This window comes from Orcinus orca, chromosome 6 (assembly GCF_937001465.1).
Source record: "Orcinus orca chromosome 6, mOrcOrc1.1, whole genome shotgun sequence".
Lineage (NCBI taxonomy): Eukaryota > Metazoa > Chordata > Mammalia > Artiodactyla > Delphinidae > Orcinus > Orcinus orca.
The window spans coordinates 21216407-21243845 of NC_064564.1; the positions used below are offsets into that span (position 1 = coordinate 21216407).

The 27439-nt window shown below is 55.3% G+C and overlaps 1 protein-coding gene across 2 annotated transcripts in view; it reads left to right on the forward strand.

The window, feature by feature from the left end:
- The window catches only part of GFRA2 (GDNF family receptor alpha 2), a 98386-nt gene extending 77545 nt beyond the window's left edge, over window positions 1-20841 (forward strand). For both annotated transcript variants that reach the window (XM_004270619.3, XM_049711566.1), the window contains exons 5-9: window positions 5297-5406; window positions 6112-6252; window positions 8134-8306; window positions 18501-18554; window positions 19462-20841. In XM_004270619.3, the coding sequence (XP_004270667.1) occupies window positions 5297-5406; window positions 6112-6252; window positions 8134-8306; window positions 18501-18554; window positions 19462-19584 (601 nt within the window). In that variant the 3' untranslated portion in view covers window positions 19585-20841. The remainder of the gene's footprint in view (window positions 1-5296; window positions 5407-6111; window positions 6253-8133; window positions 8307-18500; window positions 18555-19461) is intronic.
- The last annotated feature ends 6598 nt before the right edge of the window (window positions 20842-27439 follow it).

Sequence of the window (27439 nt, forward strand, 5' to 3'; positions counted from 1 at the left end):
GGAGACAAGCCCAAAGAGGGTTTGTGTGTTTTGGACAGACCCACCTGCTGTCCTGAGCTCATTTGGCAGTCTTTACTCCATCTTGCTGAGATGGACTTGACTCGTGTTCATTGTTGGCTCTCTTGCTGGCTCTCTGTTTTTTCTCTTTGTCTGTCTGTCTGTCTCTCATGCTTTCTTTTATGCCATCACTCCTATGGGGGCTCTTCAAGGCAGAAATCTGAGAAGTGATGAGGCTGGTCTAGGAAAAGGCTGTTCCTGGAAGTGAGAACAGAGTCCAAGAGACTGGGGACCTCATGGCATCAGCAGGGACGAGTGGCATCTGGCCCGAGATCCCCAGCTGCCTCACTGCACATTATGAAAAGGATAACACTTGCCTTGGAGACTGTACCTACCAGGACTGGACTGATTCACTCATGGTTGGAGTTGAGAGTGTCATGGGCTTGAAGGAAGTTGGCCCCGCTGGTCTCGCATGCCGGTGGAGGGAGCCGGCTGCTATGGGCTTTGGTGTGACTTAAGGGACAGAGGGAACTTGAGAAATCAAAGGCCTCCTGGAGGCTTGGACACGGCGTCCTCCTAAACGGCCCCATTTGTCACTCTGGCTTGCCAAGGCTTCCTGGATGCTGAGGACAGAGAAATGGAGCAACAGAAGGCCTGGCCGCTTCCCTTCCCTCCACCCTTCCCCTTAGCTCCTCTCCCTCCCCTCCCTGTGCTCTGAAGAGAGCCACAGGGCTGCTGTAAAGGAAGTAGGCTGTGGCCTCCCAGGAGCGAGGTGGCCTTTCCCCATGGGTCACCCAAGGTCTGGCAAAGAGGCCTGTGCTGCTCCTCCTGTGTCCTCAGCGTGGCATGGAGAGTGACGTGGGGCAGGGAGGCCATTGTTCACCTGGGTCCAGCAGGGTGACTCTGGAGCCTGGCGGGGAGAGAGGGGGAGCTGTCTCTCCCCAATAGGCTCACATTGCCTTGTGTGGGGTCCAGACCCGCCTCAGAGGGGTGAACAGGTATTTTTCTTCTACATCAGACACAGGAAAAGCTACTCCCCCTTTGTCTGTGGCAGGCACGGTGCTGGGGATGAGACATCTGGGTAGAGAAGAAAGATAAGGACAGTGTCTCCTCTCTGTGCCCCAGCTCTCCCATGTATCCCGTGAGGGAGATAGGCAGGCACAGCCCACCCCATTTGATAACTGGGGACACTGAGCACAGAGATACACCAGGCCTGCCCAAGGTCACACAGCAGGCGAGCGGTAGACTGAATGTGGTTGTGTGACAGCTGCTCCCTTCTCTCCCAGCAGCTGGATCTGCCCTCCCCTCCTCACTGAGGGGTCTCACTGGCCCACTGCACCTGGTGTTGGAACTCTTTCACTTTCCGTGTCCTGGCTTACTTCCTTTACCCACCCGTTCTCTCTGGATGACCTTGTCTCTCTCTGAGGGTATCATACTCCCATTTTCACACGTTCCCTCCATCTCCAGCCTGGGACCCAGTGATATTTTAAGAAGCCTCATGGATGGTGAGGACAGCAAGATCCTTGAGGTTCTTAATGTCAGTGATTGGAGAACCAGCCTTGCAGAAGGGGGGTGAGCTTCTGGGAGGATGGAGCTGGGCTCTCAGGTCTGCTGCAGCAGGTGGCATGCTCCTCCGGGATGGTGAGCTGGCATTGACCTCTGTGGAGCCCTGACCCCATCAGCTGGAATTACCTTCCTGACATTGCACTGACATGCATGCCATTCCCATCCTTAGTCTGTCAGTCACATGGCAGGGCCTCAATACGTATTTGGAGAAAAGATGAATGGATATCTACCACTTGCCCAAAGGGGTTTGGAGGATATGGGTGAAGAAATCAGTAGAGTCTGCCACTTTGGGAATGTGTGTTCCAGTTGGAGAGAGCGAACAGGGCAATATCAGTAAGTCTGTATGCAATTAAGTATGAAATTGACTGGTCCAGACTATATGTGTAGCTGGAATACAGAGGTGGACGAAGTCCATGTGGCTGGAGGGGCAGAAAGGGCTTCACGGGCTGGACTGACAGTGAGCATTGGGGAGCTGGTAGGAGGGGCTTGGGCTCTCTGTGTGATCAAATGACATTAGAATGGACCTCTGTATTTTGGCTGAGAGATCCTATTAGAACGTCTCTTTGGTGGGGAGGAGATGGTACCTAGCAGCTCTGCTTGTAATCTTGCAGCCCCACACCCTGCAGGAGCTTGGATGTGGCTTCACGCTGACCCCTGTGGTCCTCCTCCCTGCAGGGCCTGACCACAGCCCCTTGGCTCCTTCTGGAGGCAGACATTTGGCCAAAACAGTGAAATCGTCGAAGGTGCTGTATTCATTTCCCTAGCTGCTGTAGCAGAGTGCCACAGCTGGGTGGCACTGATTTTTTCACAATTCTGGAGGCCAGAAGTCCAAAATCAAGGTGTTGGCAGGTCTGTGCTCCCTGTGAAGGCTTGAAGGGAGAACCCGTTCCATGCCTTCCTCTTAGCTTCTGGTGTTGCCGGCAATCTCTGGCATTTCTGGACCTGTAGGCGCCTCGCTCCAAATGCTTCCTTGATCTTCACATGCATTCTCACTCTGGGTCTGTGTCTCTTCTCTTCTTCTTATAAGGACACCAGACACTGGGTTGGGGGCCCACCCACATCCACCGTGACCTCATCTTGGTTACATCTGCAAAGAACTTATTTCTGAGTAAGGTCACGTTCACGGGTACCAAGGATGAGGACCTAGCTCTTTGGGTGACACAATTCAACCCACGATAGCTGCTGAGAGATTTTTGGTCTGTTGGCCTCCCAATCTCCTTTACCTATTAAGTCTGTGTCCCCTCCTGGCCCCCTGACAGGTCTCTGGAGGTCCGGGGTGTGGGCAGAGACCATCTCTCATTGACCTTCATTCATTTGCTAGTTCATGGAGCAGGACAGACTCCGGTCTGGCCATTCAAGACCAAATGTCATTCTTGCCTTTTTTTTTTTTTTTTTTTTTTGTGGTACGTGGGCCTCTCACTGCTGTGGCCTCTCCCGTTGCAGAGCACAGGCTCCGTACGCGCAGGCTCAGCGGCCATGGCTCACGTACCCAGCCGCTCCGCGGCATGTGGGATCTTCCCGGACCGGGGCACGAACCCACGTCTCCTGCATTGGCAGGCGGACTCTCAACCACTGCGCCACCAGGGAAGCCCCCAAGTGTCATTCTGCAGGGGCTGGGGGCTTGGTTGGAAATGCTGCTTTTCCCTGTTTTGGGGACTGTGTGGTGAGGCAATAGAGGGTATGATTTACGGGCAGGAAGGAGGGCGGAGACACTGCAGCTTTCCTTCTCTTTTCCTATGGAAGACGAGATACTTTTATAGAGGAGCAGGATGTGGGTGGAGGACCTGCCGGAAGGGGTGGCCCTTATTGTTGGGGTTCTGGGCTGGAGTCTTGGCTCCGCTGCTCGGAAGCTCTGGGGTCTTGGGCAAGTTATTCAGCTTCTCTTAGGCTCAACTTCCTCCTCTGTGAAGGAGGATGGTGATAACAGCTGCTTGGCAGATCTTGGCAAAGTTTCTGTGAGGATTACGTGATAAAAGGTGGATGTGAAAGGACCTCCTCTTAAGTCACGTTTTTATCGTGGTCAATTACACACAACATAAAATTGACCGTTTCCACCATATTTAAACGTACAGCTCAGTGGTGTTAAGTGCACTCCCATTGTTGCACAGCCATTACCACCATCCGTCTCCAGAACTTTTTCATCTTCCCTGACTGTGAAAATACTTTTATTCATTGCATAAATAAGGCAAATGAGTCCCCAAGAAGCAAGGACTCATCTGAGGTCTCGCAGCAAGATGGGGCGGAGCTGAAGTGAGACCTCGCCCCCAGCTCTCAGCTGGGAGCTCACCTTCCATCTCCAGCACCTCGCTGCCTCTGCGGGCTGCAGGGATCCAGGGACACTCAAGGTCTCTTTGGGGTCAAATCACTCTGGAGAGCTTCCTCGTTCTCCTAAACCCCCTCTCCCGGGACTGTGGGGCCTCCAGGGAAACCAGGTGGGACCCAAGGAGCCGCCTCTGTGTTGAGAGCGTTCCTCTTAGGCTGTCCTGGTCTCTCTCAACTTCTTGTCTTTTTCTCTATCTGCTCCTTCCTGATATGGACAGAGTTCCAGTGGAGAAGCAGGGGAGCTGAATGCGGGGTGACCTTTGGGATGGCTTTGTGAGGTACCTCACGGTATGGACAGAGCTTGGACAGGGAGGCAGATGGCCTGGGTTCTGGTCCTTCCTGTGGCTACTGTAGTAGTTCTCACCGAGCCCGTATTGTTGAGGTCCTACTTTGTGCCCATCACTGGGAAAACACCAGTGAACAAGACCTTGGTACTTGCTGCATGCAGCTGCTGTAAGACACTCGGGATATGATGGCGAGGACCTTGTGGCAAAGGGCACTCGCCTATAGGAAGCCCCGGTGGGTGGGGAGGTGGGCGGTGGCCTGGGCTGATGGATGGTAACAGCCTGGGGCCAGGGTGCTAGGGCAGGAAGAAGAAGGAACGGGAATTGCTATGCAGGTTGGACTTGGGTGCCCTGGGCTCTCTGTGACCTTGCATCCAGGTACTGGGGGCTGGAGACAGACCGGGTCAGACAGCAGCGGCCTTCAGGCAGCTCATGGTCGAGTGCGGAGCACAGAGCTGTGTGCAGGTGGTTCCAAAGCAGCTTTATCTGCACTGACAGAGAGGAACGGGTGATGACAGGTTACATCACCAGGGGAAGAAAAGGCTGATTCTGCCTTGCAGGATGGGGAAGCTGGTGGAGGGACGGCAGGGGAGGCTTTGCTCTGATTGATGCAGAAGAGATGGGTCAGGAATGCCCAGGGGATGTCTCATCCTAGGGGGACTCTTTCTTTAACCTCCCTGGGGGCTGTGCCCTTTGACCCCCAGACGGATTCTATGAAGTGGCTGGGCAGGGATGATTGTACCCATTCTGTGAGTGGCAGTAGTGCTGTGTTGGAGGACTTGGGAAAGGTCACCAGGAGTGGGTTGAGCAGGAAGCAGGGCCTGGCCTTCCTGCCTGGGTCCCAGGCATTCTCAGCAAACCCACCCGTGTTCCCTCTGTGTTCCTCCAACGGAGAGACCCATTCAGAGCAGGCCTTGTCTAACCTGGGTGCCTGGGTCTCCAGGAAGTCCTGTCCTCAAGGAGCTCCTAGCCTAAAGCCCTCCAAGCTCTTTCCCTCCGTCTTCCTCCTCTCTGTCTTCCTGGCTTCTTCCCACCCTGGGAGGCTGTGGAGGAGCCGCTCTGCCGCCGGGGAAGCGGGAGGGCCGCCAGACTAACTTGCTGTCCCATGGGTCTTCTCTTGACCCCAGGTCCCGGCTGGCGGACTTCCACGCCAACTGTCGTGCCTCCTACCGGACGCTCACCGGCTGCCCCACCGACAATTACCAGGCGTGTCTGGGCTCCTACGCGGGCATGATCGGTAAGCTGCCCCCACCCGGGCTCTCGGTGGCTCCTGGCTGCCCCAGGCTCAGTTAGGGACCGAGGCCCAGCTCAGGGCCGGCGGGTGGACAGCCTGAGCTGGCCCCTCTCTGCTGTGATGGGAGCCAGAGGTTTATCATGGGGGAGGAGGCCCCTGGGGCCTTAGGAGCTTCCCAAATAAGAAGAAAGGGTAACATTCATTGTGCAACATTCAGACGCTGTGCTAAGCAGTTTACAGGGACGGTCTTGTTTAAGTCTCACGGCAGCCCTTACTCGGCAGGGGGTGGGGCTCCATTTTACAGATGGGAAAACTGAGGCTTGGGGAAGCTAAGTAACTTGTGCAGGTTCACCCTGCTGGCCAACATTGGCACTGGGATCCAAACCCAAGAGAGAGCCTTAGCCTCCCTGACTGGAGGACACATGCTCTGCTTGTTGGTGAAAGAGAAAGCGAGGGCCCGTGCTCTCGGGTGCGGGGTCGGGGGGCTCCTGGGTATCCCCTCTGCCGCCCTGGTCTGTCCTTTATGCCATGCCCCCCTGCTGACCCCCGTGGTTTGGAATGTGAGCTGGGATATATGTGTGTTGAGGGGCAGGTGGATGGGAGGGAGGGTGGTGTCCGAAGCCTCTTCTCTGATGGGCCTGGGGTCTGGGGGCCCTGGGGGAAGCCTTACTGTTCCTCTCTCCTTTGCCTCCCTTTCTCCCTGCCTAGGGTTCGATATAACACCCAACTACGTGGACTCCAGCCCCACTGGCATCGTGGTGTCCCCCTGGTGCAGTTGTCGTGGGAGCGGAAACATGGAGGAGGAGTGTGAGAAGTTCCTGAGGGACTTCACCGAGAACCCGTGCCTCCGTGAGTCCTGCCACGTCCTCCGCAGCCAGCAGCCACCCCCCACCCCGCCTATCCCAGGGGGCCCTGGAGCTCTGCCTGGCCATTCCCTCCTTCCCCTTGCGGTGGCCAGTGACACCTGCAGGGCTTCTCCAGCAGGGGGGTTGCCTGCGGAGACCATGGGTTTTGTGCTCTCGGAGATTCACCCTGGAGCTGTCTGGAGGCCACTGGAGGCCTTCCACCTATGTCAAGTCAAGGCCGAAGGTTTCTGGTCTGTGATCCTGACAGTCTCAGCCAGGTTCCTTCAGGCACAGCCCTGGGGTGAGGTCTTAGCATCTGTCACTTTTCCCTTTAAGGATCGATTTCCCCTTGGAATTGGAGTGTCATCAAACTCCTAATCCGAAGGCTAGAGAGAAGGAAAGGTCAGCCACAAGCTCTGCCTGCCTGGTCTTTCTAGTCTGACACCCTCGCTATCCACACCCACCTGGAGATCTCCTCCCTCTTTCCTGCCTTCTTTTCTTCCTTCCGTCCATCTGTCCATCCTGCCTTTCTGACAGCACGGGGGGGCTTAGAGATGGAAGTCACAGTGTTTGTCATTGAGCAGCTCACCCTCTGAAGGAGGTGCACTGTCAGGGGGTCACAGCCATCACAGTACGGTGGGGGAGGAACCGTGCTAGCGTGGAGGTCTGCAGAGGGGTCTGCAGAAGCCCAGGGTGGGGCTGCCCAAGTCAGCCTGGAGGAGGGGTGCCCTGAAGGCATCTCAGACCCACTTGGGGATCACTGGCCACCGGTCAGCTGAAGGGGCAGGGAGGGCCTGCTCGTCCGCTCTGGGCAGAGGTGGGTTTCAGGAACTGCAGACCACTTAGCCTTGCCGCACTGCATAAGGATGCCCAGGGTCACCTGGACAGGTGGAGAGAGTCCTCCTGGTGAGGGCCCTTGCAGATCTGAAGGCGTGTGGATCTTAGGGTCCTGCAGGTGGCGGAGGTGGCGTGAAGCTCGCTGAAGGGGTGTCGGCAGGTGGTACCATGGTCAGATCTGATTTCGGAAGGCTCACTCTCTGGTTCTGGTGTGGAGGGGGTGGGGGTAGGGATGTGGTTCGCACAGGTGACCCAACACAGAGTCCGCTAGAGGTTGTTGTAGGTGCTCTCGGGGGAGGACAGCACCCACTGATCCAGAGCAGTGGCGGGGGGTGGAGTGGGGAGGTGGCCTTGGTTGATGGCAAGCGGGTGGTTAGGGAAGTGTCCTGAGTAACCCAGGTTTCTGACTTGGGAGACTTGGGTGGAGAAAGCTGTCACCGTCAGGACTGGAAACGCAGCGGGAGGCAATGTTGCGGTGGAGGGAGTGGTGCTTAGTTCAGGGGTGACATGATGAACTTGAAGTGCACCTGGGACTTGGAGGTGGAGCTCCATGCAGGCTCTTGGCCTGGGGACGCAGTTTTGTCCAAGAGGTCCCATTAGTTGGTCCTGAGTGGGTTAGTGTAACTGACTGAGTGGGGGGCGGATGAGGCCACCTGGGGAGGGGGACTACGTCGGGGGCCACGTGAGCGTGGTGGTCCGCAATACTGAATGCCGCAGAGAAGGTGGGCTTGCGCCCTGGGCACAGCCTGCCCCTCGCCTCCCGGCTCCCCACACCCCACTTCTTCTCCTGTTTTCCTCTTCATTCCGCATCTGGTACATTTCCTTTATTCCGGTTTCTCTTTTTCAACTTCCTTCCTGCTCTTTTCTTCTCTCAATATGAGACCTTGGTAGCTATCTGAAAGGGAGCTTCAGCCAAGTTCGTTTGGACGAGTTCCACCCTGCCCCCAGCTCTGGGCTATCACAGGGAAGGTCAAGTTTGGGATGGCAAGGGGCAGAGTGATGGAGGGGCCCCTGATTTCTCTGTGTCTCCTGCTCTCTTTCCCCACAGGGAACGCCATCCAGGCCTTTGGCAATGGCACAGATGTGAACCTGTCCCCTAAAAACCCCTCATTCCAGGCCACGCAGGCCCCTCGGGTAGAGAAAACGCCTTCTTTGCCAGATGACCTCAGTGATAGCACCAGCCTGGGGACCAGCGTCATCACTACCTGCACATCTGTCCAGGTGAGGGGATGCAGCTCTGCCGCTGGGGAAACGGAGCCAGGGCAGTCTGAGGGCTTAGAGAAGCACCTGACTCCAGAGGCGAGGTGGGAAATTACAGCCTGGGGACCAGGGACGGGGCGCGCAAGTTCCTCCCTTTGGATCAGGACCCAAGAGGCAGGAAGAGCTGATGGGGGCTAGTTCTCCATGATTAATTCACTAACTATCACCTTGCAAGTATCAGACACCTGTTCTGTCACAGGATAGATACCACGGGGGTGCCGGAGAAATGGAATGGTTACCATTTATTAACCATCTACTAATTACTGGGTACTGTGCTAGTAGACTCTACCTAGTTACTGGGTACTAATTACTGGGTACTGCGCTAGTAGACTCTACCTATTTCATTGATTCTCACACCATGACCTGTTGGGATTCTTGTTGTACACGCAGGAAACTAGCCCAGGGGTGTTAGGCGACACACCCAAGGTCACACAGCTGGTTAGTGGTGGAATAAGATTTCAAACCTACGTCTGATTCCAAAACCTGTGATTTTCATTTGTTTGTCCATCCGTCCATGCATGCATCTATGCATGCATCCATCCAATGTGTGTCATGCTTGCATTGTGTTCGACGTCTTATGTGAGATGCTAGGGAGACACTGGTGAATGAGGCTGATGCAGTCCTGTGTTTTGTGGTCCTTGTGGTCTTGTCGAGGGTCAGACAGTTCAACAAGCACCAGACGTGGGCTGCAGTCAGTGCCACAAGAGGAGACCACGTGGGTGGCATTGTGGAGACACACCACAGGGCTCCCCACTCAGCCTTTCTCTCTGCTGAGCTATCCTCATGCTGTCACACCATTTGCTACAGTAGATTCTTTGCTTAGGATGTTGGTTCTAATCAGAACGTGCCCCCCCCACACACTCATACACACTCTCTCTCACACACACTCTCACACACACTCATATATACTCATATACACACTCATACTATAGAACAAAGAGTTTAAAAGAAGACCTTGTGCAGAATATCAGGGAAAACAGAGGAGGGAGGAAACAGTGAGGGTGTGGTGGTGGGGATAAGGGGATGTTTCAGGCAGGAATTGGGGCTGGAATTGCTAAGGAGAGGTGGGGTCTGGAGTCCAGCCAGTGAGAGCACAACGTGAGCATAGGTTTGGGGACTGGGGGAACAGGCCCGGCTGCGTGTGGCAATGAAGATGCCAGTCTGAGTGGGGCGGGCTCGTGGGATCACCAGTGAGCACTCACTACGAAGTTTCAGTCTTGCAAGATGAGTAAGTCCTGGAGAACTGGTTACAGTGATGTGACTGTAGTTGACAGTGTTGTACTGTGTACTTGAAATTTGTATAGACCTTAAGTGTTCTCAGTGCAAAAAAAAAAAAAAAAAGCAAAAAAAAGAAGATGGTAGAAGTGTGAAGCGATGGATGTGTTGATTGACTCGTGGTGAGTTTTTTACAATATTTATATATATTAGATTGTACACCTTAAAAATATACTTTTTTTCTGGCCATGCCGCTCGGCTTGAGGGATCTTAATTCCCCAACTAGGGATCGAACCGGGCAACTGCAGTGGAAGCGCAGAGTCCTAACCACGGGACCACCAGAGAATTCGCATATAGATACAATTTTTGATGGTCAATATAACCTCAATACAGCCAGAGATGAAGAGCAGTGGGCTTTCAGAGTGCTGGCATGAGACCCGAGCAGGGATGGGGCCTGGCAGAGGTATCCAGGTTGCCCCGGGCACCCCTTACTGGTGCCCGTCCTGGTTGGGAAGCCCACTCCCCCTTCCCTTCCCGGTGGGCTGTAACAGCTGACCTCCAAGTGCCTTCAGGTCAGGCCCAGCGTGGGCTCCTCCATGCCCTGCTCCCCTCCATTAGGCCGCCCCTCCTGATTTGGGCTGAGGTGCCCATGTCACCCCTGGGTGGCTTCTAATTACACTCAACACGCTTCAGCGGCTGCTGGCAGGGCTCGGGGGCCACTCCACAGATGGTTGCCAGTTCAATTTCATGCTAGAGTGGCGGGCAGCTCGGCAGGTCAGGGCTGTGCCACCTGTCAGGTGACCAGGCTCTGGCGTGGTCTCTCTGGGCACTGCCAACCTTCCTCCCCAGCCCCTTGGGGCTGGCTCACCGGGGAGATGCCCACTCATCAAGGGCTGTGGACCCTTCCTAATACTCCCACAGAGTCACTGTGGGCGTGGAGAAGTTCAAAGCCCTGGTCTCATGCCCACCGCAGCCCCCTCAGTGCCTGATGCCTCTGACTCCCTTCCCCCCCCCCCGCTGTTTCCCTCCAGTGGTTTGCTAAACCATCGCCTGGTTTCTTTCATCCCCAGCCTGGTTTTCTGCAGACTCACCATCTGGGGGCTTCTCTTACACTTGGTTTGATTCCAGTGGGGTTAACACACGATCTGTATGAGAGATGACGTATGTGAGGAACCTTACACACATGATAGGTGTTTTGAATCCTGGAGGGCTGTCTGGCAGGGGGCTCCCCCAGGCCTGGCCCCAGGGTCCGTCCACTCGGATGTGTTGACTAAGTCACTCTGGGTGGGACAGCAGGGGCGGACCTCCCAGGAGGAATGGAAGAGAAGCAGACCCTCAGAGGGACCGACCCACAATCACCCTCATACCCCTGTTCTTTCTCACAGAAACTGAAAGGAAAGGGCCTCTGATTCTGTTTTAATTGCGATCTTTTATTTTTTTTATTCTTTCATTTTATAAATTTAAAATTCTTTCATTTTTTAAAATTTCTTTATTTTAATTTTATTTTTGGCAGCGTTGGGTCTTTGTTGCTGTGCGCGGGCTTTCTCTAGTTGCGGCAAGCGGGGGCTACTCTTCCTTGCGGTGCGCGGGCTTCTCATTGCGGTGGCTTCTCTTGTTGCAGAGCACGCGTGGGCTTCCGTAGTTGTGGCGCACAGGCTTAGTTGTTCTGTGGCATGCGGGGTCTTCCCGGACCAGGGCTCGAACCCGTGTCCCCCGTATTGGCAGGCGGATTCTTAACCACTGCGCCACCAGAGAAGTCCTAATTGCGGTCTTTTATTTTGTGTTTTTTTTTCTTTTTTATGTGATACGCACGCCTCTCACTGTTGTGGTCTCTCCCGCTGCGGAGCACAGGCTCCGGACGCGCATGCTCAGCGGCCATGGCTCACGGGCTCAGCCGCTCCGCGGCATGTGGGATCTTCCCAGACTGGGGCACAAACCCGTGTCCCCTGCATCGGCAGGCAGACTCTCAACCACTGCGCCACCAGGGAAGCCCTAATTGTGGTCTTTTAAATGAGCACCTACTACTCTGTGCCAGGTGCTGGGCGTGCAGAGGGAATAAGCCCACGTCCCTGCCCTCAGCTTGGCTGGAGGCTGGTGTGGGTGGTCTGTCCCTCCCCAGCCCGTGCCCCCTCCCTCAGCTCTGCTAGCTTGGAAGGGCTCTGTGGTGGCCCTTGTGGGGCCCTTGGGAATGACAGCAACCCATGGCCACAGAAGGGAGTCTCCGAGTGAGGGCAGAGACAGGGAGCTGAGCGAGGGAAGGAGGGAGGGAGGGAGAGGAAGCCCGCACACCCCAGACACCCCTGGAGAGAGCGGCAAGATCACTTACCTCTGTCCTCCTTCTTATCCACAGGTGGACCCTGGGGGAAGCCTTAGGAACCTCCTTCACTGACCCAGAGATGGTAGCCAGGTGGGGACCTCACATGAGGGATTGGATGTTAGCGTCAGTGGGCTCTCTGAGAGCTCCTTCCCAGATCCCAAAGGATGGGAGGCCAGTGTGGACAGTGGCTTGTTCACAGCACCCCCGGCCCCCGGCTCCCGGACAGTTTTCTTTTGGCTGCGCTGTGCTGACTCTTCCTCCAAATCCGCTCCCCCAAAGGACTTTCCCACAGTGGGGCGGGGTCTGGCATTGGAGGGACTGTTGTCTCCACCGAGGGGCTGCTGAGCAGAACTGTGGGTATCTTAGGTACCAGAGAGGAGCCGGCAGCTGGGCAGGCCCCGAGTGGGCCCCGTGTCTGTGGTCCTTGACGCTCTCTGGAGCCTGGCTCTCATATGCTTCCGTTCCTGGCTGTGGTTCCCTCTCCGGGCGGCCCTGCCAGCCTGGGGCTCTCTGGAACTTGGAGAAACTGTGGGAGAATCTGCAGAACAGTGGCTCCCTCTGTCCCTGCTACACACACACACACACAGCCCTGTGTGGATTCCCTCCCTCCTGCCCAGTGGTCCTTAAAGTGAGGAATCTACAGGAGGCCACCAACCTTGCACCCTCCTCCAGGGTCCTTTGTTTCTGAAGCCCATCAGGCACCCCTGGTGTAGGCCCAACGGCCAGGCTGAGCAACATGCTGGCCCTTGTGCTCGGCGGTTCCTCTGAGCGAAGGGCGGCTCCTTCCCTTCTCTTCCAGCCCTCTGCCTTTGAGTCCTACTTGGATGTCACCTCTTGGGTGGTCTCCTGACTCGACTCTGCCTTCTCTTTGCTTAGGGCTCCCGCTTTGCCTCCCTTCAGCCCCCATCACGACGTGTTCTGCTCCCCGCACCAGACAAGCGTCCCTGGAGGGCAGGGGCCGCATCACCCCCTTGGTAGCCCTTATAACCGAGTGCTTAGTGCCTGGCATCGAGTGGGCGCTCCACACGGGTCAAGAGAAAGAGCCCAGAGTTCCCGATCATTGGATTGATGGGAACTTCCTGCTCTCTGTTCTAGAAAACCGTCTGCTGTGTTGCTCGCAAGCAACTCTATTTAGCTTCCCCTCTCTCATTGATGCCCTCTGTGTGCTGTGAGGTATGAAGGTAAAGAAGTAGGTAAAGAAGGTGAAGATGCAGGAGGATTGGATAGAAGGCTCTTTTGTCATAAGATGGGACCTGGACCGGGGCAGTGCAGCATGGGCAGGGCAGACTGGCCGTGGGTTCCCACTTTCCCTGGACTTGGTTTGTTTCCAGTGTCCTTGGTGTTCCCGGCGGGTGGCTCTGGGCCAGTTTGCAGGACCCTGTCATATCACCTTCTGCAGGGCTGCGGGGCCCTATTAACGCAATCTCCTTTGCTTTCCTTGTCTCCACCAGCCAGTTTCTGCTCTCACCCTTGCTAGTGCCCATCACATCTGGGGGAATTAAAAATGAGTTTGGAGGGCTTGCCATGAACCCTCCTCACCACATGCCGGCCACAGGCTCAGCAGCCAGCAGCCACGTCCGTCTCCTCAGCCCCCTGCCTGTTCCCTGGACGGGTCTCTTACTCAGCACGCAGGCCGGTGGCTGTCAGAGCACGGGACCCAGAGGCTGCTCAGTGTATCCGTATGCCTATTAGGCATACGTTTCTGATTTACAGATTCGGCTCGTTTCAAAGCTTTGAGAGGCTGATGCGTTCCTTCTTTTCTTCCCTCCCTCTGGCTCTCCCTTGTACTCATTCATTTATTTGTCCGTCAATGCATTCCCTCATTTATTCAACGTAAATTCTTACCGCACGTCACCCTGTTCCAGGCACTGAGGCTGACCAGCATATGAGGCTGGTACCTTGGTCCTCATACCAGCAGGAGGGACAGGGTACACGCTCAGAGAATTACGGGGCAGGAGGTGATGGGTGCGCCAGGGGGCTGGCTAAGGCGTTATGGACGCAGAGCGGGGAGGCGGCTTTGGGTTGGCAGTGGAAGCACAGGACTCATGGACCAGGTGTACCCTGCCGCTGGGCCTGGAGGAACAGGGAGAATTGAGGACACAGAGATGCAGAGATGTGGAACCGGGAGGGGTGGGCGAGGAGGGAGCAGAGACGGGAGTCAGGACAGTACAGGGCAGCTGAGGAGGGGGGCGGGTCCTGCCGGCTGAATCTGGCCTGCTGACTGTTTGAATAAATTAAGTTTTATTGGAACACGGGCCACACCTGAATAAATTAAGTGTTACTGGAACACGGGCCATACCCTATTGTTATGTATTGTCCATGTGCTGCAGGCAGAGTTAAGTTGGGACTGACGCTATGGCTGGCAGAGCCTAAAATTGTTACTCTCTGGCCCTTTGCAGAAAATGTTTGCCTCCCCCTGACCTAGAGGAACACAGGCCATGCGTTTGGGAGAACGCAGGTTTCTGATATGGGAAGGAGCGGGTGGGGAGTCAAACCTAATTTTCAGGTTGAACTGGTGAGTGTGGAGAGGCCGCTGAAGGCTTCTGAACAGGGATGTCTGATGACAAGTGTGATTTGGGAAATTAATCTGACAGCAGGTGGAGACTTGTTGTCGAGGGAGAGTGACTGGGGGACCTGTTAGGAGATTTTTGCAATAGTCAGTGATAGTCAATGGTCATCAGAGGTAAGAAAAGAGGGGTTGTACTAGTGGATGGTGGGGAGTGGAGGAGGGCGAGGTGTGTTACTGGGGGTGGGCGTGTGCAGGACGGAGGTCCCCAAGGGCACTGAGATTTGGGGATGGGGCCGGGGACAGAAGCAGGGGACACAGGAGAGGGCCTGCCAGCCCCGGCCAGGGGTTTTCCCATAGAGACAACACTGGACTTGGTCCCTGGCACCTGGACATGCCAGACCCAGTTTCGGGAGTGTGGACAGAGGTGGCAAGGAAGAGGAGGAAGACGATAATTTCCTTCTAACTTCCTGAGCAAAGGGCCCCTCTGAGAGAAATTTCTAGAAGGATGAACCTTGTCTTTGCTGCCATCCTCCCTTCCTGCCACCAAGATAATCAGGTGAGATACGCATCAAGGGTGGTCTTGGGGAGGGGTGTGACCTCAGAGGACAGCTGCACCGTGGGGGGCTTGGGGAAGATAGAGCCTCTTTCCCCTCCCATTTGCTGAACTGGGGCAGAGGTGACCTTGTGGGTGTTTATTTCTCTCATCTGGGTGTGAGCAGGGCTGTGACTCATCTTTGGAAACCCCTGCAGGGGAATGGTAGTGGGGGGGAGTTAATGGTGAAGGAGACGGTGAATTTGAGCCTGAGGCTTGGGCATTAGGTAGTGGAACCTCTTTCTCTCTGCACTTCCCCCATCTGCCACTTTCAGAAAAGGTTGGCTGACTGGCAAACACCCACACTGTTCTGTGTGCCCAGGACTGGGGGAGAGGTCTTGGGCTTGCTGTCGGGGGAGATTACTGCAGCCTTCACCCCTTCGCTGTCTGTTCTGTGTTTTCTGGAAGTCAGGTGGAGGGGTCCACGGGGGCCCAGACTTCTCCCTGGCTTTGCTTGCTGAGCTGTCAGGGTAGAGCTAGGATAGCCCCAGGCTACCAGCTGACCTGGGTCTCACCCTGCAGCCCCAGTCCTGGGAGTTTACTGGATGCAAACGCTGCTTCGCTCTGCATCACGCTTGGGGATTAAGGGGCGTTTATACTTGTCCAGAGCTTTACTGCACCATACGCACGGTCTCATGTATCTCACGGTGCCATCAGTGAGGTTCGCTTGACTATCGCTATTTTATAGATGAGGAAACCGAGGTGCCGGTAGATGAAGGGATTTGCCTGGGGTCAGTGGCTGAACCAAGACTGGAGCCCTGGCCTCTGGCCTCTGGGGTCCTTCCTTGGATCAAGGGGCTGTTCCACGGGGATGGGCACCAAGGCTTAGGACCCCGCAGTCTAAAAAGGAAAGGCTGGGATGGGTCTCTGAGGACAAAAATTTGGAAGCTGGGTGTTGTAGCACTTGAAGGAAGTACTTGAGGACAGTGAGAGGAAGCCCAGTGTGTCACTGGCCACTCAGCACGTGTTCAGTGTGTGGCAGGTCAGCCCTGGAGCCTGCCAGATGGAAATGCCATTGGTTCAGAAGGGCTTGGGCAAGTGCTGTGGATGATGGATCCAAGGTGGGTCACTGAAGGGGCATGGGGAGGGGTCCTGTCCTGATATTCATAGAGCCCAGTCCTTTTACCCAAACCAGGTCCCTGTGGCCTGTCAGAGACCACACAGTGGGTCGGATTCCTTTGGCCCCGGTCCTGGGAGGTGGCATCCCTCTCTCGCAGTAATATGGGTCAGAGGACGGGATGAAGGGGTCCTCTCCTGTTTCTTCTCCTCCCCCGATGCTCCCTCCTTCCCCCTCTTCCCTACCTGGTGCTCCTGTCTCCTTGGGTGCTGTCTTTCCCTTTTTCTCTACTTCATCCCTCCTCTCATTTCCTCTTACTCCTATCCCTTTCCTCCTTCTCCTCTTCCTCTTGCTTCCTATCTAATATTTGCCAACGCCCCCTCCTGTGTCTTCCCTCTTCAGAGGAGGCTATCAAGTCCCAGGCAGCTCCAGAGCTAAGCGTTCAGATCCCACCTCCTCCCCCCACGGCTCCTCTCTGTGTGGTTGACCAGGCTAAGCTGTGTCCAGGTCTGTGTCCAGGACCCGGGGTTCCCTGAGAGCTGGCATCCTGTCACAGAAGGTCAGGCCAAGAGGTCATCTAGTTTAGCTATTTTCTCAAACCTTATTTATTTTTAAGCCACAGACTATTTTTTTTTTTCTTTCGCGGTACACGGGCCTCTCACTGCTGTGGCCTCTCCCGTTGCGGACCACAGGCTCCGGACGCGCAGGCTCAATAGTTGTGGCTCACGGGCCCAGCCGCTCCGCGGCACGTGGGATCCTCCCGGACTGGGGCACGAACCCGTGTCCCGTGCATTGGCAGGTGGACTCTCAACCACTGTGCCACCAGGGAAGCCCACCACAGACTATTTTTAAAAATAATTCTGTATATAACTTCAACATATAAAACAAGTCAAAATAGAGCTTCTTGGTTGAGATAGGGGGGAGGACCGGGATCCCCAGCTGTCTGCCTGTGATTCCACACAGGCTCCTGTTTAGTGAGCACTGTGGGAGGGGGCGCCAGGGAGAAGACCCTGGAGGGGGCGGAGACACGGCTGCTGTACCTGCAACAGTTAGAGCTGGAAAGGCTGCCAGGAAATATAGGTGCTGGGCTGCGTGGCACAGACCCTGACAGGCTACAGGATGTCATAGGTGGGGACCTAGCTGGGGCTGGAAGTTGCTCAGGGAGGTGACCGAGTGAGGATGGTGGGGGGCAGTCAGGTGTAAGCTAATGGTGACAGCACAGCCTCTGAGGTGGGGTGGGCAGGCTCCCTCAGGCAGTGACCTCCCACAGCCCTATCTGGAGCTGCACTTGGTCCTGGGCAGTGGAATCCAGTCCTTGGGTCCGCAAGGGCCTCCGAGCACACGCCCTTCTGCAGGGATGCAGGTTGGTGGCTTGGCCGGGCTAGATCTTGGCACCCAGAGTCACTGGTGCTGAGGTCTTATACAGGATCCTCCTTGGTTGAGTCCCTGATTCTGTCTCGACTGCACTCATTGTCCCCATGATCACATTTCTACCTTCGGTGGTGACTCTGCTCTTGGCTGGGGCCTTTGTGTGACAGCTGGGGCCTTGTTTAGCTGACCAGATGCCCTGTGTGGTAGATTGCCTGTGATGTTCAAGGCATCCTTCATATCTCTGGCCAAGAGCAGTGGTTTAGGCATAATTTCTTGGGCTTCCCAGTTGCTTCTGGTGGCCAGAGCCATTTGAGGCCAGTTTAGAAGCATCACATCTCCCAGCTGGTTCCCAGGGATCACTATTATGATGGAGACAGCAAAGGGCTGCTTATCACACCTACCCTCTGGTCCTCATCCAGGTGGTGTGCCAGGGGTGGAAAGCCCTGGAGTCATCACCAAGCCAGCTTTCCTTCCTCATTCCTCACCTGGACCACAGAGCTCCCAGGTGCCACACAACTGTTTAGGATGGAACAGCCAACACCTGGCACCATGGCCAGGTGTCCGCCTAACCTGCCCCAGTGGCAGACATCACTAATCAATCACAGCTCTCTTCCCCATGAGCCCAATGAGGACTCATGATTTTTCTGGAGCTGGCACTGGGATGCTAGTTCTGATCTGTGGCATTCATTCATTCATTCATTCATTCACAGATATGTTAATGAATGGTGGTTAACAAACAGTAACTGAGTATAACATTTATTGAGCTGCTGTTATACAAGGAAAGAAAACATGGTCCCTGCTTCATCCAGAGGAACTCTGAGTATGGTAGACAGACCCGGGAGTGGCTTATTACTTTATTAGGCTGTAAGTGGGAGAGCAGAGTTAGAACTCCCTTCTTCAAGAGCCCTGATCACTCAGAGTGTCAGAGAAGGGCAAAGGTCTCTGTGCTGCCAGTGCTCTTTACGTGTACACTGTGATGTCAGGGGTGGGCAGCAGGGCCATGGAATGTGTCGTCTCATCTGAGTCATGGGACAAAGCCCGGCCAGAGACCCAGCCCCAGTGATCCATCCTTACTAGCGCCTTCTCTCCCACAGGAGCAGGGACTGAAGGCCAATAACTCCAAAGAGTTAAGCATGTGCTTCACAGAGGTGAGTGAGGGCCTGAGTGGGGGTGGGTGCCGGGGGCTGGGCCAGAGTGGGTTGTTTTCCAGGAGTGCCTTGGACTTGAAGCTCCCAGATTCCATTGCATGGACTGGGCTGGCTGAGCTTCTGGCCCACCTGGACCTTGGTAGGTGCTCACTCTGTTGGGGGTGAGGGTGGGTGGGTATAGATGTTGCAGCCAGGGCCCTTACTTGTCTCTTGGGTGAGGCGCAGGAGGCCGCTCTGAGCAGAGGTCCTGGCAAGCCTTCCTGACTCTTTAAGACAGGTGTTCCCAGCAGCCTGCTCTGTGCTGGTTCTGTGACATTGAGGAGGTGGAATGATGGCACAGGACGTGGGCCCTTCCGTGAAGGAGCCCCAGCACAGGAGTAGATCTGTGACTATGTATATGTATAGCGTATATATAACTTAGAGGAGAAGTAAAATTAGTGAAAGAGTCTGCAGAAGGAGGGAGAGTTCAGACAGGGGTGTGCAGTGGAGGCTCTGTGGAGGAGGGATTCCAGCAAACTTAGGAACCCGGAGAACGTAGCTTCTCTCTTCACCCCTCCCCTCCCCTCCCTTCCCCTCTCCAGAAGCAGGTCCTGTGGACCCTGGGACTTTCTTCCTTTAGATCTTTATACCATCCCCATCCTCGCTGGTCTGCATTAGCCAGGCAGGGAGAGCAGCCCGTTGCCCTGGGGGCTGCTGCTTGTTCCCCGAGTAGTCAGCTGAGGCATAGCCCAGCTCCATGGAAGCCTGGCTCTGCGAAGAGGGTCCCCTGGGTGACCAGGAGGGCAGGGGCCTTAGTGCTCCACTTCCAGAGTCTTTTATTCTTTTTTTTTTTTTTTTGCCTGATCCCAGCCCTACTGACTCGTTTGTCCTTCTGTCTGCTTCTGTTCCCGCTTCTGCCTGGCCACAGCTCACGACCAGTATCATCCCAGGGAGTAAAAGGGTGGTCAAACCTAACTCAGGCCCCCGCAGAGCCAGACCATCGGCTGCCTTGACCGCTGTCTCCTTCCTGATGCTGAAGCTGGCCTTGTAGACTCTGGGAGGTTTCCGAAAGCTACACGGACGAGCACACCCGCCTGACAAAATGGAAACACACACAGACACACACACACCTTGCAAAAAAAAAAAAAAAAAAAAAGTCTTTTCCCACCTTGTCTCTGAACCTGTCTCCTCCCAGGTTTCTTCTCTGGAGAAGTTTTTCTAAACCAAACAGACAAGCAGGCGGGCAGCCTAAGAGCTGGCCCAGAGGTCCCCTGGCAGGGGAAGCCCAGTGCTGAGGAGGGCACAAGGGTCTAGAGATGCCCTTCACTTTCTTCTGGTGTTTTCCTCTCTGGACCCTGCTGACATGAGAGACCAGGATGACATCCCCACCGCCTAAGGGACATGGGCTGGGGCAGGATGGCTGCCGCTCTCCTCAAGCTCCCCATTCTGGGGACCTGCCGGGGGCTGGCGGGGGACGTCAGGCAGCAGAGCAGCGAGGCTGCCCGCCTTGGGGTCCAGCTGGGTACCTTCAGCACCTCCAGCTGGCTTCAAGGATGGAGGTTATCTCGCCTCCCTTCTCTGAGGGCTGGATCTGACCTGTGGAGGGTTGCGGTGCTGAGCCCCCTTGACCTCCACTGAAGCACAGGGTGGGAGGCGGGGCAGTTCCAGGGGGCTTGGGAGCCCAGCCTGCCTGGGATATCCCGTTGGGGGTTGGGAGCAAAACTTGGATACCACCTCAAGGCTGATTCTTCCTGCTTGGTGGCAGGAGTTTTGAAATCAAAGAGAAATGATTTTTTGTCCACTCCCTTGGTTTCTCTTGGGTCCATTTGGTGGTTCTCCCTTGGGAGGGAGGGGCTGGCGCTGAGAGGGGCAGAGAAGACCACCGGGGCCCGTCTACCTGCACCACACTCTGGTCTCTGTGGCTCTCTCCAACTCTTTTCTCTCTGCCTCGCTCTTCTCTTTCCTCATTTCCGAGACGTATGCACACTGTATGTACATTACACGGCTCCTTTCTCGACATATATGTATATACACATCCGTATACATATATCGTGTGGTTCCCCCTCCTTTCCTTTTTTTTAAGGAACAAAACTAATGAAATAATACCCTAACAGATGATCGAAAATGTATTACTGTAAAGTTTATTTTTTTTAATAATGTTGTCTATGATGGGAAACGAAGGAGGTTGGCTCCCTGTGTCCCCGCCCCAGTCGGGTTGACTGGGCAGCGGAAGAGGGTTTCTGATCTATATCACGCTTAGCAGAGGCTCCAATAAACGTACTAGGAAGCAGTCTGCCCTTCTGCCTCACTCTGGGTGTGCCTTTGTCCCTATTTTGTTCTTGGCCCAGTGCCAACCTCGTGGCTGCTTCCCCGGGGGCTCCTGGTGGGCCTTGGGAGAGCATGTGTGTCCGCGTGTGCACACGTGTGTCTGTCGTGTGTCCTCGGTGTGGCTGATAGAACTCTGTTAGGAGACGGTGGGGCTGAGGTCCCAGCTGTGCTGAGCCTGCGGGCTGTTCACCTGTCATCGCCTCCCTCCCTTCCCAATCAGCACCGATCCCCGTTGGTCCCAAACTGGAAGAGAATGAAAGTAGCCGTGGGGATGGCGGGGTGGAGACAACCTGACATCACATCTTGCAGAAGTTTTTGTTAGAAGGCTGCCTGGGTGGCCCTGTGAGGCGGCACAGTTCGTCTTATGTAGGGTGGGTGGTATCTTCCTGCTGGGACTCCTGTTTTTTTTTTAAGGTATGTGATTGTGAAGGCAGAGACCTGGCCTCTTGGGTCCCAGCAGAGAAGGAAGACAGTTGTAGTCCATCCTTTTTCTCTTTTTCTCCGTTTGCCACCCAGGCTCTGCCCAGACATTGGGCCTGCCATATTCTCTTGGAGAGACTCTCCTTCAGAGAATACTAGGGGAATGCCTGCTGGCCGAGTGTGTGTGTGTGTGTGTGTGTGTGTGTGTGTGTGTGCGCGCGCATGCGTGCTGGTGGGTGTGGGCTCGTGTGTGTTCAGGGCATGTGTGAGTATGCGCACAGCAGCAGGGAGGAGGGAAGACTGCCAGGAGAAGGGATGTTCCTTGTGTCAGCATGACCTTCAGGGCTGCACGTGATCCCATCCTGTCACCCCTGGGAGACGAGATGCTTCTCTCTCCCAATCCTGGGTCCCCCCAGGGGCTCTTGTTCCTGGCTGCACACGCACTAGGAACATTGGTCCCTGGTGGTGATCAGGTTGGTGTGCTATGTTCCAGCCTCTGATGGAGGGACAGTGAGCCAGCCTGCCCTCTTCCCCAGCCACCGCTGGCCTTACGTGGGTAGAGCAAGGTAGAGCAGCTGTGGCATTCAGCTGGCAATCCATGTTCTTTGCAAACAGCAACGACTGATTCACTTAGAAGGCTTTGGGAGAAGTTGGCTCATAGAGTCAGTGGGAGATGGGAGGACCAAGGGAGGCTCGGGCAGGAACCAAAGGACATTTGAAGGGACAGAAGGAACAATCTACAGGGTCAACGTGCCACTGTCTCTGTGATGAGCGACAACCAACCATTGTCATCCAGCTGGCTCAGCTGGGGCCTTGTGCCTACCTCCTGCCCCACTTGGGTGGGAGAGGAGGCTGTATGTCACGTCTGGCATCCCTAATGGGAGGTAAGCCCTTGGCTTGCATCATGGGGGAGAGAATTTCCCCAAATGAAATGGAGGTGCCATTATGAAGGAGGAATAGAGGCTGGGCAGCTTTACTCTGCCTTAAAACTTCTCCCCACCCAGGTATCACATAGCTGAAATTTTACCATTAAATATTCATTCCTTTGGTTGAGATGATTCCTGTTCTCCATGATCCTCTCAAAATATGTAAATAAAACTGGGAAGAATAAAGTTTCACTATCTTAATGCTAATTAGTTTAATGGCTTGAATGAATCTTAGTAACATTAAGGCATTTGAGCCTACACTTTGAAGTTAGGCTGGGGGTACAGATAAGTGAAGAGAAGCAGGAAAGGAATTGAGACAAGATTGGTAGGGGCCACCGGAGATCTGAAATTACTTTCGCGTTCTTTCGGGGAGAGTCGTCCACATGGAGTATAGGCCCACTGTGCCTTTATGCAGAGTCAGCAGTCTGTAAAATGAGCTTTTTCTTTATGCCACCAGCCCCATGGGGACTGCTGATCTGGGACATGCATCTGTCTGCAAGGCTGTCTTATCCTGTTTTCTAAGCTCTAGTATATTGTCAAGACTGAAACCCTATGAGGATACTTCTGCCCTCCCTGGGGAAGCTTCCAGCCTGGGGCAATTGTGGTTCTGCCCAGAACCCAGACATCAGCTTCCTGCCTGGCTCTTGCCCTGCCACCCTCCTCTCAATGAAGCTGGGACCACTCGACTGGGCTAAAGGCCTAGAAGAGACCCACAGCGGCAGTGGGGGATCCAAAGAGGCTGGTTCAGGGGCTCAGAGGACTTGGCATCCAGCGGGCCGCTCCCTGGCCCTGGGTGGCCCTGGTGTGTGGGCCGCACGGCTGGTTCCCTGCCTTGTTCTGAGATCAGACACAGAGTTGTTATCTCAGTTCCCTGCACCCCAGGCCCTGTTTGGCAACACGGGTTTCCCAGGACTGCCCAACGCTGCTCTCATGAGTCCTTCCAAGGATTTCATCCCCAGGCCCCAGCTGGGCCCGGCTGTGGTAGCTCCAGGGCGGGAAAGAGGGTACATTTGGGGGTGAGGCAGACCTGGGGTTGAATTCCAAATCTGCTGATCACCAGCTAGGTGACCATGTCCAATGTGAGCCTCAGCTTCTCATCTGTGAAAAGGGGCCGGCAGCCCTGCCTCATGAGAACGGTGTTGGGATTAAACGGGATATCCTGCCAAGTGCCTGGCACTCAGCTACGCCCCTCCCTTCGCCCAGCGGCCACATGATGCTGGGCCTCTGTAGATTCTTAGCTCCTGCCTGGCCGGCCAGGGTTCCTCCTCCTGGCAGCGGGAGGAGCGGTGCTGGGGTCTGCCCTTGGAGCTTCTCCCTCCTTCCTCCTCCTCTCTGTGTCCTGAGATGTTTTCACGGATTCCCTGTGGCAGAAACAAGACATGATCAGGCCCCTGGACTCTGCTCTTGGAAGCATGGCCAAGTGGAGTTGAGAGGGCGGCGGGGGGAGGTGAGGGAAAAAAGGGAACTTCCTCCCGTATGTAAAGCAGAGTTGATTTGATCTGCAAGTCACTGAGGACAGTGGCTACAGAACATCCAAATGTCACGCTCCCTGGAGTCCGCTGTCTGAGTGGCCACGCCCTCTCCACTCGGGGAGGCAGAAGGTGTGCCTTTGCTGTGGGTGCGCCAGCTCAAAACTGAGCCCAGGACGCATCGACTGGCCGTGGGAGCTGGGGCAGGCAGGCTGGCGTGGCATCCCTGGTGGGGCCCAAGGCAAGACCAGAGCAGCTTCACCCCCAGGGGTTTTGAGGAACTCCCTGCAGGGAGGGAGCCCCAGGTCCGCAACCCAAGCTTTTGGGAATGAGTTCTGAGTCATCTTGATGCTTTGTGAGCAGAACTGCCTCCCCTGTGACTTCCCTATAGAAAAAAGGGCTGGCAATGAGGCGGGAGTCTGAGGACATATTCAAGTCCATATTCTCTCCTCCTGAAGTCTGGGGTGTACCTGGAGAGGCTGTCAGGGGACCTGGGCTCAAACTCTGGCTTGGCCACCCATCAGCTAGTGACTCTAGCTAAGTCACTGAACTTCCCTGAGCTTCAGAAATGTTGCTCTAGATTGGGGATTGGCAAACATTGTTTTTCAAGGGCCAGGTAATAAATACGATAGGCTTCGTGGGCCATGGCGTCTTGGTTGCCACTACCAACTCGGCCACTGTAGCTCGAAAACAGAGGCAATACGTAAGTGATGGGACCTGGCTGTGTTCCAATAAAACTGGATTTACAAAAACAGGCCCAGGCTGGAGTTGACCCCCCTGTTCTAGATGATCTCTGAGACCAAGCTCTCAATCCCAGGCTCTCTGACCATAGGGCTTTTGTGGCAGGAAGTGATGATGGGTGGTGGGGCTGAAATCATCCACAGGTCGGAGGAAGAGAGAGGGCAGGTTGCCATCGCGACAGGGAGGTAAAGGCAGATGAGCTGGTGGAAGGGGACGCTGGGAGGAGAAGCCCCACATTGGGCAGGGGCTGTGAGGGAGAATCCAGGTAGCCTGTGGGCCATACAAACATAGGTGTGGTCTGGAGCACGAAGGCTGCACGGGTGATTTTGAAGTTGTCCTCTGTACAGGGACATCAGGCCGGGAGGGCATGTGAGGTTGCAATTCAGCTGCTCTCAACTCATCCATCCGTGTAGCCACCTGAGCCCTAAGGAGGGGGTGCCATTCCCTGGTCTGCAGGAAGGCATCAGAAGGACCTGTGGTCCAGGGCAAGGGAAGCTGCCGCTCCAGGGGTGTGAGGGGAGAAGTTCACACGTGAATGCAGAGAAGGTCCAGCAGGGCAGTGGGGCTCTGAGAGCCCCCGCGTGGCTGTCGGCAAGTCACTTAACCTGACCGGCCCCCACTTTCCTCGTCTACAAAGGGAAGGGTCAGAGACGCTGCTCTCCAAGGTTCCCGTCCACAGTAGGACTCTGTGATTCTATGACTGCCGGCTATTTCTGAACTCACCAGCCTGGCACAGAATAACTTGGAAGGAGGCGGAATTCATCTCTCTTTCAATAAACACCACCACCCTGCTTGGCTGCTTCAATTTTTCACCAATCATCTTATGCAGAACTGCAGACTGCTGCCTTGGGTCTCATTCTGGTTATGGCGGACAGTAGTGCCCCTCATGCTTTGCCCCATTTCCTCTTTTCAGACAACAGTGTTTCCTGGAAAGTTCATACCCATCGGCCACATGGAGCACCCAGTGAGCTGGCCCTGGCCTCCCTCCCTGGGTAGGGTGCTCTCTAGTCACCACTTTGACCTGGGTCCTGCTGGGCAGTCAGAGGTCACAGAGCCTCCTCCACTGGGACCAGGCAGGCAGAAGTGACTAATTCTCATCTAACGTCCCCGTAGGAGGAGTTTGCATAGTTACCACTGTGCGCATGATTCAGGGTGCCGAAGCCCTTGCAGCCAGAAGAGAGGCTTCCAGGAAAACCTCCCCCTTGATTTTTCCTGAGCCTGGTGGACTGACCTCTCTCCTCCCCTCCCCCGCCCACCCACACGCGGGAATCCTCCCCTCCCCCGCCCACCCACACGCGGGAACTCGACGATTTAAAATACAGGCCGCGGCTCTCACTCTTCTCCATTTCAAAACGAGAGGCCGGCCTGGTTGGCCAAACAAATCCTTGTGGGATAACACCACTGGCCCAGTCCATCCTTCACTTTTATCCTCAGTGGAAGATGAAATGCCTTTTCTTTCAGGGGCCCCAGTAACATGAAATCACTCTTAATTCTCACTGTGTTAGAAAGCTGGGTGAGTGTGAGGCCACAGTGACATGAAGGAAGAAAAGGCCTGCCTCCCAGAAGTACAGTTATAGCATTGCTACCTGGGGGGCTGCTGAAATCACCTTCTCTCCAAAATGGAGGAGACTTGACTTTATTGATGATTGGAAATGGTCCAGAGATGCTGTCATCCCAGGGGATGGCGATGACCCCTCGCTAGCCCCTCAAACTCACCCAAACCCAGGCATCTCTCTGTCCAGCCCAGGGCAGCTGTGGAAGGACGGGCCTAGAAAAATCCTGGGCCATCTGGGGAACAGCTACGATTGCTGGGTCCCTCCCTGCCGCGAGTGGAGGTGGGGCTGAGCTAGCGCTGGGGGCCGCATTCCTCTTTGGGCGTCGGCTGGCGGGACTTCCTCCACTCCACCCCATCACCCGCCCCGAGTCTGCCGGGGGAAAGGGACCCCACTCAGAGAGCAGGGTGGGACTTTCTTCCCCACGCATCAGGGGGACAGCTCAGCCTGGCCCCGTCCTGGGCATCTCCATGTGGCCTCAGGAATCCGCATCCTCAGCATAAAATTTGATACGCTCAGGACAGTGGGAGAACTGGGGTTGCCACCTCCATCTGAATAACTGTAACTGAAACTGATCATGTGACTGATTCCGGTGGGAGATGGGTGCTCCCGGGGACCCTCTCAGGTTCTGTTCATCAACTGCAGGACCTCTGACTTCTATCCCTGGGGGCTGTTCTCCCAGAGAATTTGCCATCCCCACCCCCACCCACTCATCCTCTTTGTCAAGCCGGGGCTGTGGCCTCAGACACCTTCCCTTGCTGTTGAAGCGACTCCAGAGCCTCCACCTTTGGCAGGTGGGCTCTGAGACCACAGGTGTGGGCTCCGGGTATGGCCCTGGCTGTGCCCCAAGGTTCGCTGACTCCCCATGGCTGTGTCCTGTTAGGAATTCAGCTTGGCGCACACTTGGAATCATTCTCTTCCAGGAAATCTGTCTTTCATCCTCTTCCTTTTGAGCCTTCTTCTGCCTGGCTGGCTTTCTCCCTCGTCACCTTCTGGTGCAGGCATTTTTGTTCAGCATTTGCAGGCCCTGGAGAAGTGAGGCTTTCTCCCTCCAAGTCTTCTGCTTCAGGTCAGGCTGCTCTTCCTCTCAGAGGCTGAATCCAGCTGGGCAGCATCTCGGGGGACCATCCACCCAAAGTCCCTGAACTGGCCTCCCTGTCGCCATCATTGCGTCTGCATCTCCGCATTGTCTGGTCCAGCCCCTTTGTAGGGTACTCTCCCTTCCACAGGGAGTGGAGTTGAGAGCAGAAACTATGAGGTTGACATCAGTATGTTAGGCAGCCTCCTCTGCTCCCGTGGTTTGTTCAAGTATTGCCATTTCCCCCCTAGTTTCAGCCTCTTCAGATTTCACTGTGCATTTTCTTGCATCCCTCTACAACCGGGGGCCAAGTTCCTCTCATTTGAATTAACTGGGGAGTTAAGGTAGACTCATCTAAATGAATAAAAAATCGAAACTATAGAATCTTGCT